This window comes from Dromaius novaehollandiae, chromosome Z (genome assembly GCF_036370855.1).
Source record: "Dromaius novaehollandiae isolate bDroNov1 chromosome Z, bDroNov1.hap1, whole genome shotgun sequence".
Classification (NCBI taxonomy): Eukaryota; Metazoa; Chordata; class Aves; order Casuariiformes; family Dromaiidae; genus Dromaius; species Dromaius novaehollandiae.
Window position 1 is genome coordinate 61191972 of NC_088132.1, and position 17734 is coordinate 61209705.

Genomic DNA, 17734 nt, shown 5'->3' on the forward strand with positions numbered 1-17734 from the left:
GGGACGGGACATTCATATAGTGCAGACAAAAAGGGCTTGCCTAAGTGATTTAGGAGTTTATGCTTTTTTGAAAGCCAGTGGGACTTCAGCTCTAAGCAATTTAAGCTCTTTTGAAGACTTGCCACAGAAATTTCAATGAAAGCCAAAGAGCTTCCAGTGCACTTAGCTGTTGCTGTTATAGACCTGCACCTCCTCATCTCTCTCTGTGCATTTCTCACTCTGGTCTGGACAAAGCACCAGCATTTGTCGGATCCTTAGCTCAGCAGTTCTGATATCTTACTCACTTTTTTAAATGAGTTACATTGCTGCTGCCTGAACTTGCTAAAGTAGCTGAGTTTGAGGTATTATGGGCATTTATGGGCGTGTAACTAACAAGGAAGAGGTTAGGAATTCATTACTAGGAGTCAAAGGGTAGGTAGAACTGTGGTAACTCATGGGTCATTTTGGACTCCCATGCAACTTTTAGTTGCCTAAACTGCTTTCAAGTACATGCTCCTAAGTCATGTAAGCACCTTTGGAGATTTTTTCTATGTGTATTGGAGTTGATGGCTTTATACTAATGTATATTAGCTGATATTTAGGTCCTAAAGTGATGACTTTTGGTCTGTGTATGCATTTTACACCTAGACATTTCTACCTATTTTTTAATAATGTGTTTTCATGACAATGTCTAACTAAAAAGCATTTGCAAGACAAAAATAAAAAATGTGAATGTATTGCTTATTTAAAAAAAAAATCCAAAGGCTGCAGAAGATAAAATAGCTAAAACATACGTGATAAAAATGTACATAATGTGCGTACATGATAGGATTACGTTCATAACACATTAAATCTTCTAATTGCATAATTCTGAGCCTAATCCTACACTCTGGAGTTTACTAAAGTGGTTTTTGAGTTTGGGAGGTTTTTTCTACAGAGGTATTGTAGAATGAGACTCTTAAGCGGACCCTTAAGTAGGAACACTTGCAAAGTATTATTCACTGGGAGTAAGGGCAGATAAACTGGCCATTTGTGAATGAAGACATGTCTGATCCCAGAGAATTGTCAACTAATCGTTTGCAATTTACTGAAGGTTAGAAGGGGAGGAAAGGCCATAGCCACAATAAAACTTGTAAATGTATTTGTAGTCTGTTGCTGCTATAGTGTCTCCTTTGTTTCTGTACAACAGAGCTGAAACTTGGTTAGTGGTCATAGCTGCTAACTGTGTTTCCCTCCTGCCAGAGGTCCAGACTAGTGGCTTCCTATACATGATTTAGCATAATATTTTCTGCTTTGTGGCAGGATGCCCCCAACCATGCTTGTGTAATTGGTGTTGCTGGTCTTACTTTTCTCCAGACTTTTTTACATTAGAACAGTTCAAAGAGCATTGCCCTACAAATTGCTCGAGCAGTTCTGACTGAATGTCCCTTGAACAAAGGCTTTATGTATTAGTTGCCAGATTTCTCCCAAATGCACTGATATGAAATGTGTCAGCAATGTACTTGGAGTAGATATGCAAACATTGCTATTCTGTTCTTCAGGCTAGCTTTAAGCTAGGTCACATTCGTGCAGCTCCTTCCAAATTTTGGCTAGGTACTGAGAATACAATAAAATTGTGGAACCCAGTTTTGAGGAACAGAATGCAACAAGTTAGATATTATCTACGTTCTGGTGACAGTGTAAATCCAGAACCTCTCTGTGGTCTCTGAGCAGTTATAAAGTCATGCTTGTCACATATGTGGATAGCTCCAAAATTCTGATACATTTAGTATAAATAATTCTGCTGCGGCTCAGGAGCTATCCCATGGAAAGAAAATGAGAGATACCATGGAAAGGTTTTGAAACACTGCTTGCAGTTTTGCTCCCTTTAAAGTCTCTGATTACTTCTCTTGGTTCACAGTCTCCAGCTTGCAAGTCTTGTGCCTTACAATCCAAACTAATTTTCTGTGTTCAGATTTACATTATACAATTTTGACTTCCAAATAAGGTTTATTCAAAGATGTACATTTTTTTTAATGCCTGATTTTGTTGAAAGTGCCTCATAGAGGAGTCTCAGTGTCAAAGGGGACCTAAAGCCTAACTTAGCTTAGAATGAACACATTCTGAAGAAGATGGGTGGATTCGTCTAAGAATGGGATAAACCAGCTAGAAGGCCTGGACCTTCTTCTGAATGATGGCTTGTGCTGTCTCTACTGCATACTGAATATACTGAAGACATACGCAAACCTCTTTAAAATAGCTAGGTTGGGTGCCAGTACTTTTAAGTGCAGAGGCACAGAACTCATGGCAGAGCGTAAAAATGGAAGGATGCAAGCTGGATCTTAAGGTAGCTAGCCTAGACTGAGCCCATTGATGCTGCTGTGATTGCAGTGTTGATATCCCTCAAAATTATTTTTATAGTAAGACAGGCCTACTTGTGGAAGCCAGCTAATGGTCACTTGGCTTGGCCCAGACCGATCGATGGCCCAATCCTCCTAAAGCTGTGGAGAGGGAACTGTGATGGAACTCATGTTCACTGAAGATCACAAAAGATAATATATGGAGGAAGAAGGAATGAGATACATCAGTGAAGCTGTACCTGCTGGATATAGAACAGAAAAAAAGGAAGAAATTACCTCTAGTAACAGACAGCTGAAGGCGGAGCAGAGAGCAAAGTGACGCTGCCAGTCCAAAACCTGCAACGTGCCCCTCGCAGATTTTGGAACCACAAGTGCCAGGCTGTTTCTTTAGTGCTGGAATTTGCTTGTAGAGCTTATATCTAGAATAATTCTAGAGTGGATATTGTCAAATAAAATAGTTTAATATTTTTTAGAATGTTCATATACCTTCATGTTATAGTGGATGATCTGACACTTCCCTACTTTTTAGTCATGTATAGCCTGTAGAAAAGTTCTGATTGCAAGAAGGACATACGGAAGGGAAGTATATTGTCTGTTCCGAAGTTTCACGTGATGTTAATATGTCAGTGGACAGCAAGGAAATACATCTGTATTTTCAAGCTACCTATTTTCAATCAATGAAAAGGACTTTCTTAGGAAAAAGGCTGTTAATGAGTATCGCTCCTGAACCAATTAGTAGAATTGGTACTCTTTGAATGTCTGTCTTATACCAGGAGAATGTTGACCTTGTCCTGTTAAGCTACTTCAGATGTCTGCCTTAGATTCTGATCTAGTTAGGTACCTAACAATTTATAGCACTCGTTATTCCATACTTTCCGTGCTCTGACTTTTTTTCTCATTATTTGATATTTGCTGTAGCTGGTAAGGGCAACTTGCTGTGTGAGAAACACAGCTAACATTGAAAAAGGAAGATAACTAGAAAGAGTTAAACCTGAGAAAGTGCCAAACTCTACATAAATATAGAAAATCTCAGAAATCTCAGAGAGCAGATGATGGCTAAAATCTCTAAAAACTCTAATCTCTCTAAAATTGGAAGATTTTTGAGCCAGTCCTCTGATTTTTGGACTGATGACCTTTTATCAGTGATTTGAACTGGTATAAGAGGCCTATGCCTGGTCTCTAGCTGAGCACTCTTTCTGGGTCTGTATCTTATCTTTAGAACTATTTTTTCCTTCTTTATAAACTCATCTGTGAAGTCCTCTATTTTTATCTAATTAGTATCTTTCCCGGTAGTTCTACTACATGCTTACGTGACACATCATGACAATATTGAAGGAAAACTTCTCTCTTGATGTATTTTTCATGAACTTAGTTGAAAAATGTATTTTTAGAAATTTTAGGTTTGGGGTAAAGTTTATGTTGCAAGAAACTAAAATCAGCGTCTCACAATCAGCTATGTACTGGTGATGTTCTTTGAGGTTGTACAGCTTTCCCAAATACGCTGATAATACCACTGATTATGGTAAATTTGCAGCTGCTATTCTAATGTTACATTGTCAAAACTGATGAAGACAAATGAGAACATGAAAAAAAGAGGTTGTTTCAGGATGGAATTTTTTTACTGTTGTGGGTGCATTTGCAATTTAGAAAGCAGCAGTATGTAAATGTTTCATCTATAGTGCAATTACCTTAAATATTTGTTTTCATATAAATCAGAGAATGAGAGCTTGTAGTGGTAATATTTTTCCTAGCTGTAACTCAGAATTTCATTTATCCACCCAAGTTAAGTATCAGAAGAAAGTCCCATACAGCCAGACTTTCGTTGTCTGTGGCAGTTTTAAAGACATGGAAAACTAATAATAGAAAAAGCTATTTCTGTTGAGTGATATGTAACTTGTATATTACGCTCTTCCTTCCTTGGTTTAAATAGCTCTTTTTGGTTTGAGGTTTTTGAGGAAGAAACGAAATAAGACGTGTACTTTATTTTAAGGCAAAATGCTGTTGCGGTGTACCACTTTCTATAAGGCTAAGCAGATGCTATAGTAAAGCTTTTAGAAAGAAGTCAAGAAGTATTGTGTCATAAGGAGTATTGCTGCTCACAAGCTGTGCAAATCAAATGAATGATCAAATTTTCAGAAAAGTGGTGAACTGCTGAAGAACTGTGATAAAAAGCTTATTACAGAAACTGAGTAAATCTATTAAGTATTCATTTTATAGCTGCTTTCCACACAATTCTTGAGTATTAGCTACATTGTTTGCACCTATCACTTCTTTTATCCTAGCAAAGTAGATGTATACAAAAAATTAAGGTGAAGCTCCAAGCTACTCACCATTTTTCTTTTTTTTTATTTTGTGTAATTTAGAAATAGGAGCCGGAATTGTCTGATAGCTCAGTGAGCTTTTTAATCTCTCTAAGAGAAGGCAGAGGTCCAGCTCGGATGCAGCTGTGGTTCAGCTTATAGTTTGTAGTTCTAGGTATTGGAACTAGGTGAACATACTTTTTTTAGAATAGTTTTTTTGACTGGAATTTAACAGTTAATCAGATACAAGACCTATATGATTAGATGCAAAGATAAGTCAAGATGCATAGCTTAAAGGAAGAAAAAGTAAGAAGATCAGATTCTAATGAACTAGTTAGGTTTTATCATTGGACAAGTGTACATTAAAGAGAGAGTCCTTATTTGAGCAGTTTATGGTCAAAACATATTACAATAAAAAAAAGTGTCAAAAAGTAAGATCTGATTTAAAACAAGTGAAAAATAAAACCTTCCTTTAAGGGATGATGTATTTGGAAATGTTCCCTTTAGTTTCCTTTTAGTTAGGACGGAGCCAGTCCTTAGGTTTAGTTTTGTTTTCCGACAACCTTTTCAAGCAGGTTTGTCAGCAAACCTTGTGATATTATATATATATATGAAGTGTATGTGGAGCTGTCTTGAACCTATGATAGAGCTTTATGTCCATTAGTATCTATCATTCATATGCTCTTTACATTTATATTGTTGGTAATTTTTCCCTCACATGCAATTTGCCATGACTCTACTCTTTGTTTCTTAAACTCTTTCATTAGGAAATATTTTTTCAAAAGTCTCAACTACTTGTGCTTTTATCTACCTCAAGTATTACTCAGGTGATTTTGTAGTGGCTTATGTGTTTATGAATCATTTGTATGTTCATAGTGTTTTTGAACAGTTTGCAATTCTAACAAAAGTTTTCATGCCTTCTTCATATATCATACTTTAGGAAATATATGCCCTGGTTGTTCCTGTTGATTACTTAAATTCTTTAATTTTAGCCATTACATATATTTGTTCACAGTGCTAGTATTCTTATATGTTTCTAATCCTGTTACAGGCGTATGCTAGTGCCAATTTTATGCAGATAGTTCTTTCTGGCACAATGGATGTTTCACAGCTAGTTACAACAAATATTTATAGAGACTTTTTTCCTTTGGGCAATTTCAAGTAATCAGAGTGATGTAAAAGGCAATGGTGTCCTTGAATGTATAAATATGGATTATCAAGTGAGAATAGCTAATTGATTTTGCCATTGTATCCTCTACTGCTAATCAGAAGAACTTTTTGAATTGTAATGCATGTGCTTCAAAAAGTTTTTAAAAAGCCCTAGAGCTCAAAAGGCGGCTACAAAAAGGCCATATTGTATTGGTGGGACACTGACAAAGCTCAGTTTATTCATCTTGGTTAAGATAACATTAGCAAATGACTTGATCATGGAAGAGATCTCTAATGGGGCAGAAGGACTCAACTTTGCTGACAAAGGCATAACAGGATCCCAGAGATGAACACTGAAGTTAACTAACCCAATCTTGAAATGACTGGTCTTTTTCTTAGACTGAGGGGGAATTAACTCAGCGTTAGAAATACTAGAAGAAAAATCAATTAGGTACTAAGATACAAACTCAGAAGTTCCCTAACCTACAGAACTGGAAGGCTATATCAGGGAAAGTACCTATGCTTTTCTACTCCTATTATTCCTGTAAGCACTCACAAAGGATTTCTGCTGGGGGAAAGACAGATGAACCTTATAACCCAATGCAGTTGTTCTTGAATTCTTATGCTGAAAACAGCTTTTAATGTGAGATGAAATAGCTTTTAATGAACTGCTTTGATTTACCTTCTAGGATAAATTACTTGCCTTTTTATGCAAGGGATAGGGGGAGATATGATTTAATCATTGCCATGATGCTTTTTAGCCTTCAAATCTGTGAATGTGTCCTTCCTTTTTTATGGCGGGAACACACTTGCTTTTATGTGAACTTCATAGTTGGACAATTACATGCATTACAGCTTCAGCTGACAGCTTGCAGGGATCAGGAAGAATCCTCCCTCCTCTTCCTGCAATGTACAACTAGATGGGAAAGAAGGTCCCTCTTCCCCTAAAGCATCTGATATCTGCCATAGTTGGAAGTAAGTTATCTGAAAAGGTGGATGAGTGCTTATAGTATTTGCAGAGAACCCATCTTTCTTATGTATTTGACTTGTGTCTTTCTTAAGTGATCGGGATCATACCAATCGTCAGATTAGCAAAAGAAATTTTTCCACAGATCAACTTTGCTGAGGTTTCTTCACTGAAGCCTCTTCAAGAGGTAGTCCATAGCTTACCTCTATACTAATAAATTAAATAAACATGGCTGTGACGGTTCTCTTGTACTGACAGCCACTGGCACAAAATTACTTATGTCCACACTATTAAGCTGTCTTCTCCAGAACAGGCTGCATGCAGTTTGCCTGTTTGTGTGGCCAACTTCTGAGCTTCTCCTGGGAATTTTTGAGATTATTAGTTTGCATGGGACAAATCTGTGCAAGGGACTATTTTAACAATTTGATAATGCAGGTAACAGTATTTTGTGAGTGGTCCCTGTCACTGTTTAGTTCAGTAGTATAGACCTACCCTGCACGTATGTTTTAAAATGGTCACACTAGCACTTCCCATCCTTCTGTTTGGTTCATGGCATGACAGGAATTACAACCGCTCCAATTCTTGACCATCCTGTTGAGTTGGAATAATCTGTCTTTGCAGTTCTCTTCTGGATGGCTTTCAGTCAGCCTTATCAGTGACAGCTGTCCATCCATCATGCATTTCCCTCTTGTCTGATGTGGCTCTTAGGCTCTCTGCAGGTGTGCCTCATCTGCCTCATCAACTGACTTCTGGTCCATTCCGGGTATGAATAGATACATAGTGTACAGTCTTGTCTCTTACCTCTTTCCACATCACACTTACCCAGCATGGTCGTATTTCAGGCACAAATGCTGCCACTTTATCAGGAGGCATACGATCTTCTCTTCCAGCTTGGGTAAAGGATTTACTTTGTTGCGTCCAAATGAAGAGGCTGCCATCTCATCCTGCTTTTCTGCAACCTGAGTGTCTACATTCATAAATCCAAATTTTGTGTTGAATCAAAAAGGAAATAAAGTCCTATGTTGCAAACTGTGAGATTCTTGTTTTTGTATAACTCTGGCTGTTATCTTTTGTTTTAATGGTTGATTGAGATCTTTGTTGATTTGGAGATTTATCCTTTTTTTGATTGTGGTTCCTGAAGTGTTTATGAAGGTCTTGGCTACAACTCCGACCCATCTGTATTTCATATGAAATAGGGATAAGTTCCATCTAATCTCACTGATTATCTGGAAGATTTGTCATTTCAGGGGTTTCTTGGGTTGAAGCTACTATGTGGCAAGTATTGACTTTGTCATCTCCCCCATTTTGGAACTGTTTCTTCTCTAGAAAGAGGCATATTTCAGTGCTCCCATGAAATTTTTTTTCTGGTCTTTCAACTGTGAATTCATACAGTTTACTTACCTGAATGGGAGGGCATCCACCTGATGGGTGTGATCTGCTCAGCTGTTTCTTCAGCCTTCACAATTTTTTTTTCTTTGATTTGATAAGCAGGAAAGGATCCATGGGACAATTTTCTGTCATGGTTGGGAAGCTCATTTGGATGTTTGCCTGACTTAGAACTAGTGATCTGCAAAAGAACAATCTCTCTGTAGTGTTTCAGAGATTCAAGCAAGGTTTTTTTTTTTTCTCATCTTCAAATTTTGCATGTTTTGCTGATGATGCACAGCAGTGCCTCACACTGTATAAGCAAACAAGGGTGAACAGGGCTCCTTTCTTCTGTCAAGAAGCAATGAAGCGGTGGATGTGCAGTATCGTCATAGATATTTACTTCCTGGCAGTTCATCTTCCTTGTATCCACCTCAGGAGGTCTGTGAGTATAGATCAAGCTGTGGCAGAGCTTTTACTCAAGTGGTGACAGCTCAAGAAAAAATTATGTTATCAGGGTCACCAGGAATTTTCACAGGTTTGTCTGAGGCTAGACTGAGATTTAGGAGACCTCCCAGATGTTCTTCTCTTCCCATGGAGGAAGGTATTCTCTATACTGTTCCTCTAGCTCTTTTACTTAAGGTTTTCTTCAAAAGTGCACTAGGACAGGATGGTGATGTTTCTCGTTGTTCTTGCTTGGAGTTCTTGGAAATTTTGTTCTCTGGACCTAATTTGAAACTGCTCCTTTTTTCCCCTAGATTTGTTATTCTCAGAAATTAGGTGGCAAGCTTCATCTACTTTTGAAACTCTCTCTTTATCAGGATGGCTGGATAGTTCTCTGCATTCATTTTTTTTTCTAATCGAGGTGATTCTTGGCAACAGGAGGAAAATACTAATTAAATGGATGCCATCCTTACTCTTTCACCCAATATTGTGCCTCTCCTGAACCATTCAGATCTTACTCAGTGTTAGATAAGCTTACAGTCATCATTTGAGTAAAGGGATTTTCAGATGCTTTATAAAGTGTTACTGACAAAGTAACTGATAGAAGTCACCCCTCTTAAAAATGTATATGTGTAATCTTTCTTCAAAAGGGAAAGCTTAGCATAGTAACTCTCAGATTTTGATATGTACAGTCCACATTTATGTGTGTAGTCTACCGTGAGTCTCTTTCAGGTAATATTCTTCAGTGAGAGGAATTGATGTAGACATGCTTCCTCTTTCATACCCTGCACTGAACAGGAAGAAAGAAGGAGCAAGAGAATTCCCTCCAGAGATAATAAAAAGGAAAACTTTATAGTGTCATATGGCCAGCGTGAGAACTCCCGCAGTTAAAATATACATAAGGACTACACTTCTCAGGGACCATGACATGAGTTACTAGCAAAAAAGCCCTCTCTTCTCGCTATTTTGTTTAATTGAGATTTGAAAGTTAGCAGTGTGAAAAAGAACCAAGTAGATTGGTGGTTGTTTTGGCATTAAATTCTGTGAAATTATGAAAAGCTGTCTGTTGGGTCTTCATGGTTGAGTGGATTCTTTGGTAATTCAAAATAAAGTTGGAGGAAGTGGAGTCAAAAACAGAAAAGACAAATTAGGCTGATTTGATTCAGTCATATAGAGAAGCAGATGATAGAATTGAGCTGTTCAATACGTAGAAGTAATGTGAGTTTTGGAACAAATCACAAGCAGAAACTAACCAAATGGAGGGAAAAAATGAAAAAACGGAGCTTGAAAGCAACAATGTGAGCAAAATAAATGCTTTGACGTTGAAAACTTTGAGGTTTTTCACCTGTTAAACAGAAAAATAAGAGAATGTATGAGTCTGCTTACAGGAAATTATTATTGGCTATAAAATTTAAATATTTAATGAAGCCGTTGTTCGAATGCTGTTACTGTTTTGCATATGTTCTTGTAGAAATAGTTAGAGCTTATTGGAAAACAAAACAGTATTTTCCTCGATTTCATTTAATTATCTAATTTAAATTATCTAATTTAAGTTTCATTATCACTTAGGTTTCCTTACCAATGCTAGGCTATGCATAATGAAGAATACTAGCTACCCACCACAAAAAGGAGGGTATGGTAGTCTTGTTTTTTCAAAACTGTAAGAGAAACAAGGAATTTAATTCATATAACTTTCTTCTTAAACATACATTTTATCTAAGGGTATATGACTATAATTGTTTTTTCTACTAGCATTAAAAATAAAAAAAATTAGAAGAATAATACTTCCTGCGTATTGCACAGACTGCCTTTTTTTTTTTGAGTTCAAAAGTAGGTATTAAAGGAATTCAGGGAAGTTTAGTTTTTCTCATTCAAATATGCCTGACCCCTGTCTGCTTTCCTTGAGAAAAAAATTTGCTTCGTGAACTTCAGTAAGGTTGAGTTCAGACTCTGTCCTCAATGCATAAATTCTATTTTTTTTAAGATGTAAGGGACAGGAAGTGTACTCTCTATCTGTGTTGTCTTACAGCTATGTGACCTACCAAACCTAGTTATATTCCAACACATTAAATAGAAGAATGCTGATTCGATGACCTCTCCCTCCCCAAATAGCAAAGGAGAAATCAGTGGGAGCTTTATGTGCATGTAGGATGACACAGTCTGCGCCTCCTCAGTGACAGCAGTGTACATGAACATTTGAGTTCAAAATTAGGACTTAACTCAGCAAAGTGCTCCACACTTTTGTCCATTTAAAATCATAGGGATTCCATATGGCCACAGCAGTCTACATGCGCAGAGAATTTACTGGATTTGATCCAAATTTTAAGCTTTGTTATTTTGTCCATGGATTTGGCTTACAGACAGAACTTACTGCGTTAGCACTGAAAGGTATACATCTCATGATCAGGCTTCTAAATGAAACCCTCTTTGAAAACATTCATTATATGTTGCTTTTAAAACAAGTATCCGGTGGTCTGAAATTAGTAAATATTTGGGTTAAAAATTAAAGCATAAAGCATATCTTCTCATCTTTGTTTTTACTCACCATTCAAAATCACGGGAATTATTCTGAAGCATCTTGCAAGGAAATAATTTTAAATGCTTGAAAATCAAAGACATTGTAATTCTTATACCACTAGCTGTATCATAGGTTTTTGTATTCAAAATGTGGAGTTATAATTCATTGACCACTGTATGTGTTATTAGATATGTAACAGAAAACATTTTAATTCCATTTTCAGCCTGGGATACTTGTGTGTTAATTACACAGAAGCTCATTGAACTTCTGTATTTGGAGGATCATATCCAAAATGATGGAAGTTTTCCTTTAAAGAAATTACTAGTTTTTGGCAGGAATGTGTTTTTCATTTTCATTTGTTATGGTGTATTCTTAGGACACATATAATCATTGGAAGATAATGAAAAGAGAAATCTAATACCAGTTTATCAGATTTTTGATGATTTTTGCTGCAATAATTGAGAGTTACAGTTTTTAATGAGAGTCAAAGTTTGAGTAGTAGGAGTTACAATTAATATTGTTTAGTTTATAAATGCTATGTGGGACTCTAAGAGAATTCCAGTGTGTTCAAAAACTGAAAGTTGTTAAACTTGAATCGGTAGCAGTCTACAGACATGCTGCTGTAACTTCATAACAGCATGGTAGACTGCTTTATGGAGCCGGTGATTACAAAGATCCACTTTAACCATTTTTTTCTTACTGGCAGGTGTCCCACTGGCCTGAGGCCAGCGGCTGTGAGTGTACTGCAGCTTGCGGTTTACACCAGAGTGTAGAAAATGCCGACACCAGCTGGCTGCACATAATTAAGCTGATTGCGGTCTGACAACTTGAACTATGATACAAATATGTGATAAATACACAAAATATCCTACAGCTTTGGTTCTCTGACATACTTTATCTACTTTTTTTATCCTTAACAGGTACGATATCTGCACTTACAAAAACAAGCCTTGCGGAACACTGGGTAAGATTATAAAGAGAAATTTCAGCTTATATTTACTGTTTGTTTGCTTGCTTTAATCTCAGATACTGATTTATTGGCTGATTAGGCATTTTAACTTTATACTTTCAAAATTTTGCAGTTCTATAGGCATGAACAATAAAAGGTAACCTAGATGGGTTTATGCTTTGATAGATTACTGGAACTCTAAATTAAGTGAGCTGCTGTTGGGCATTCCTTTTCTGGCAGCTGTAATGCTGATAAAACCTAGCAGATGACTCAAACTTACCAAGCAATAATTAGAGGAGAGGACTTACTGTGTATTTCCATTTAATCTGTCTCTATGATCTATTAAAAAACACAAACAAAAGACCTCAGGAAAATTACAAAACCAAAAACTACAAAAGAAACAGAAATAGACTTTGAGGTTTATACTGTTGCTGTGTTGTATACAGAGAGGTGCAGGCTCAGAGTGCTTCTTTCACAGACTTAGGGAAAATTAACACAGTGATAAAAATTACAGTAGTATTGGAATTCTGCAGTGCTTTGGCAACAGAGAAACACACATAGCAACCTTAGGTGCAGGATGGAGAGCTATTGTTCTCTCTAAACCAAAATTTTTCACCAAAAGTTGTACTTACTGTATGATAGTTATTACCTTTAATAGTGCTTTAAATTTATGAAAGAAACTTTATTCAGAGACTAATTTATAATTTTTTTTGGTTTGGATCCTTTCATAAGCCTCTTTCTCAGCTGTAATTAAAATATAATTCTAATTCAGCTAGTTCAGTTTATTAATATTTTGCTCATAGTCAGAACCCATCACTGTACTTGCTTTGTCTGTCCCTCTACCACTGTATGCTTTGACAGCCTTGATGCATGTTGATTTTTCTACAAGTGGTCCCACTCAAGTCAGTGGGTAACTTGTGGCACAGGGAAGTGATTTACATGAGAAATGGTATCACAGTTTTGCCTGTTGCAGATATAAGCAGTATTCACAGAATGTTTTAGTATACTACAAATGCTAACGATTATTTCTAAATTTACTAAATGCTTTAGTGTGAAGTCTGCATGGAGGATACAAACCTGAAGAGACTGTCTATACTATATCATAGAATTGGCTTTGCAAGTGTTAAAAGAAGAAAGTTTGAGAGGGAGTGCATTCATGCACGAATTATTTGATATTTATATGTGATATTTTTAACACAGTTCATTAGTATATTAGTTCGCTGTATTTGGCATAAAGGCAGATTCTGCTCCACTTGAATCCAGCATAACAGAGGATAGACTTTGGCACATGCTTTATTAAACAAAAGGCTTGATTTTAAAAATTTTTCACATGTGGTATCAGTTCCAACTCACTGTTACTGGACCCTTGGCAACAGAACCACAATGATTTATTTGCATTATAGGCATTGAATTGGAAGAGAGACAAAGCCCTGTGGCCCTTTTGCAGCAAAGGATTTAATATACTTAAGTTCCACTGACCTCCAGTAACTAAAGCTAAGCATGTGTTAAAGGGGTCTGGTGAACGAAAGTCTCAGAGAGGTCTCAAAATGTCAGGAGAAACCTGGATCATTCGTGTTCAAGGGATAAATAGAAGTAAAGGATTTACTGTGGGATAGATGTCTTTCTCCTATTCCAGCTTCCTAAAATAAGGAGTCTTGTAAGGAGATGTTTAGAAAAGATAGACCTCAAATGTCATCTGCGGCTCTGTGGCTGCAGTGGAGGACAACTTCGTTCTCCTTTAATCTGAACTGTAGACTGGCTTCTTGGCTTGATCTCTGTCACTTTCTACAAGCATGGTAGGAATTATAAATCATTAATCTGGTCCTACAGTCATTAAGCAAGTGCTCAGTTTTGTCTTACAAGATGTGAAGATAGAGATCACTTTATCACCAAAATGGGGCAAAATGTGGAAGGGAACATGACGATTGTTATATAAGTATTCCTATGTCGCCTTCAGAATGTCTTACTCAATTAGAAAAGCATAATTTTGGCAGGTGGACTATAATCATTACATTTTTTACAGGTTGTACACTACAAACAATGTTCATATTTTTCTTAATATCTAGTCCTTTTTATTCTGACACTTCATCCTCTCTCCTCAATAGGTGTGTCTATTTTAGTGATTTGGTTTAGAGCAATTTAAGGCAAATCTTACAGACATACAGTGTTGCCATTTGCTGCCTGTTGGTTTGGTTATCAGAGTAGTTTGGGTGTGTACAAGATAGGTTTGTTTTGGAGAAAACAAAAGTTAGAACATGCACTCCCTAAAAGTCCAAATGCCCCTAAATGAGAAGGTAGGTTCTGAATCACTGCATGGGCCGTATTCCAATGATATCCTCTAATATTTTCCCTTCAGAAAGCTTTGAACTGTGTGTGTAGGGAATATGTTTGGCCTAGGGGATTAAACTGTGACTTGTCCAAAGTATAGTCTCCAACCTGCATACAAAAATAAGCGAAGAACTTTGATACCAGTGCTTCACTCTATTGACCATCTCCTCCTACTGCTCCAAATTACCTGCTAATGTGGACGTAGCTGGTAAACACTTCTCATCTTACTACTTGCTTACTGTTAGCCCAAATAGAATAATCTGGAGTGCCTGTTTGAATAGGAATATGAATTTTCTTTCCACAGCCAAAGTTACACTTTTTCCAGTCATTGTTTTGTTACAGAGTAGTCAACTGAGCAGGTAATTTCTTAGAAAAAGCATTAATGCCTCTTTCAGACAAGAAACTCTAGGGAAGAATACATAAATAAACTGATGTTTAGAGCTTTCTCTAGTGGCAACAAATTGTGTCTGCAATATGTTGTGTCATGTACTGATGCTGAAGAATGTATATGATACAGAAGAGCCATATTCTGTAAATGCTAGTGGCTTGCTTTCTCTAAAAAAAATTTTTAGAGTACTTGTAATACAATAAGGTTTTAATTCCAGAAGATGATTGGTGATAAATGGAAAAGACTTCCATGGTTAAATGAATGCTTGTTATTAACATGTCTCCTTTCTCTTCATTGATGCATTCAGTTTTGTTTTTACAGTCTTTTTAACATACCATGTGGGGCTTTTTGTAGCTTAAAAAGTTGCTTGTATGTTTTTATGAACCCGCTAAACTTAAACAGATTTCTTTAGAAAAATAATGTGGATACATTTTGCTTTCTTCAGGCTCAAGAATGTTAAAATAGAAATGCTTTCTTGAATTCCCTCTCCTGGCTCAAGTTACTAGGTGGTCCCAAGTTACCAGAAGTAAAATTTATAAATCTAACCCCTAGTCTAGACATTTTCCAGCACTGACTGCAGTTCAAAAAATATTAATGTCTAGCCGGGAAAGTGAAATTCCCCCCAGTGATTTTGCAAATGACTAGAAAGTTAACCTTTTGCCAACTGCTCCTTCTGTGCATAGAGGTTATTAAAAAGAATCCAGGCATTTATAACCAGGGCTTTTAAGACTGAAACACCTTGGCATGACCCTTTGTGTCTCCTTCTGTTTATTCAGGCTTGGCCTCTGTGGCTGGAATGTGTGAGCCTGAAAGGAGCTGCAGCATTAATGAAGACATTGGCCTAGGTTCAGCTTTTACCATTGCACATGAGATTGGTCACAAGTGAGTGAGTTTAAAAAAAGAATGAATTTTACTGTATCACCTTTTTAATAATAGTTTAATAATAGATACCATTTTTTCTGCTTGGCTGTACCATCTCTATTCTGGTGCTCTGTGTTTCTGTATATAGTATTCATGAGTGGCAGTGTATTTCACTTAGTATATATTACCAAAGGCTTTAACTTTAGAACTGAAGACTCATTGTTTACCCTTTGATTTCAGATTCCAGTTTAATCTGTGCTTTTGAGATTTGGCTCACAACCTTCCTACTCTGTTTCATATTTTTAAATATTTGGCTTTGAAAATTGTCTTTTTTCCCTTACTTTTGTCTGCCTTTCTTTGTGAAACAAAAGCAGTTAAAAGATAATTTTTTTGCTTTTCATTATTTTATCTTAAATATAATTCAGGCTATTTTGATGAAGACATTGCTTCTGTTTTCAGTATTTGTACATTAGGAGTCGTCTTTCACCCAAGCATGAAACACGTAAAACAGTCATAACATCACTTGTACTTTTGAAGCACCAGCATATCATTTTAAAGAACTTGGTGTTATAAAACAGTCCTAGATCTCAGTAGAGATTGGTCTTAAAGTATTTCGGGTCTTCCTTTGAAAGATAGTGCCATTAGTACTTTGTGATGACTATAAAAAAAATAGGCAGCTTCTATTATGATTCAAGAGGTTTCCTTTGTTTACATGGGTTGACCAACACTAAGTTATGGATGACATGTTTTTCCAATCATTAGCTGATGCAACTACTAAAAGTTCCAATGCAGACTGAAATGGAAACTATCAATCTGCTGATCAAAAGCAGGAGTTGGAAGTAAACACTTATTTCCAGCCCACCTATCATGCGAGATAATCACTGGGCAAGTATGATCTCATTTATATTATGTATGAAGAAAACACTGTAGTTGCACTGAAGTAGATGAATGCTATAATCCAAAGGCAATTGTGTAAGATCTTAACAAAAATAATTTAAAACAGATGTAATTTTCTTGATCTTCATTCCTCCCCTCCTTTTCCTTTACTTGCATGAGTTGTACAAGATAGGATAAGGGAAAGTATATTTCCACTCTTGAGGAAATAGCTCCTCTGAATAGCTAGTAGTTGTGAAATCCTTGCTTATTATTATCTTTTATGGTGATATGTGACCTTGTTGTGAATTGAAGTGACACATTTCACAAGAGAAAAATGTCTTCCAATACTACATCTGCATTCTAGTCTGTATGTCATACAACTATATATTTTATGTCAGTTATTTCACATATAAATGAACGTAATTTAAATGGTAGCTCATATACACAGCTATTTTATTATGCAAAGCTGGTATGATGACAACAGTTGCTTTACAGAGCTTAGACTTTGATTAGAATCTGAGAAAATATAGCCATAATATACTGTGATCACGGGATCTTTTTACTGTGTTTTCACTACTGTCTGTATCTTTTGGCTTCTTATACATAAGAAATCTCTGGTCTTTGAGACCTTCACCTCTTCCTGTAGCTTGCATGACACGTCAAACGCTGTTTTGAAGAAAAAACAGAAATGAAATTCATTAGGCTTTTTGTGATAGACATTGAATAAAAAAAGTTGCACTGCAAGCACTATGTTAAAAATAAACATGCCATGTAGATATCTTCAGTAAAGGCTGGGAAGAATATGTGGGCAAAAAATCCTCAAGCTTTATAATATTTTGAGCTATCCATGCGTCACTTTCCATTACCCAAAATGAGACTAAAAGCCCCTGTGATTAAATCAAGAAAGTTATTATTTCCTCCTCACTTCCTCCTTATTTTCAAATTGAATAGGTATTATTAATTAATGAACTAGAAAGTGCTTGCCTATGTGAGTAAAAAAAAAATGATTTCAAGGAGCATTGTAAGCTTTTTTTTCTGCGGATACACACAGTGATTGCTATTCTCTTCAGACCTACATGGGAAATGGGGAATTGGCTTTATTGTCAAATGGAAAATTGAAGCATTTAAGGGACATGTCTAGACTGAATATATACCATACACCAAAAAGCGCTAAATTAAATTAGGATGGGAGGAATGCTCTCGGAAAGATTATGTTTTTCTTAATTATATATTTGCCATGAAATACTGAAGTTGTAAAAAAAAGTTGAACT

General features: G+C 36.4%; 1 protein-coding gene across 9 annotated transcripts in view; it reads left to right on the forward strand.

The window, feature by feature from the left end:
- The window catches only part of LOC135325065 (A disintegrin and metalloproteinase with thrombospondin motifs 6), a 163885-nt gene that overhangs the window by 52589 nt on the left and 93562 nt on the right, over nucleotides 1-17734 (forward strand). For all 9 annotated transcript variants that reach the window (XM_064502512.1, XM_064502518.1, XM_064502513.1 and 6 more), the window contains 2 exons: nucleotides 11982-12025; nucleotides 15503-15608. In XM_064502512.1, the coding sequence (XP_064358582.1) occupies nucleotides 11982-12025; nucleotides 15503-15608 (150 nt within the window). The remainder of the gene's footprint in view (nucleotides 1-11981; nucleotides 12026-15502; nucleotides 15609-17734) is intronic.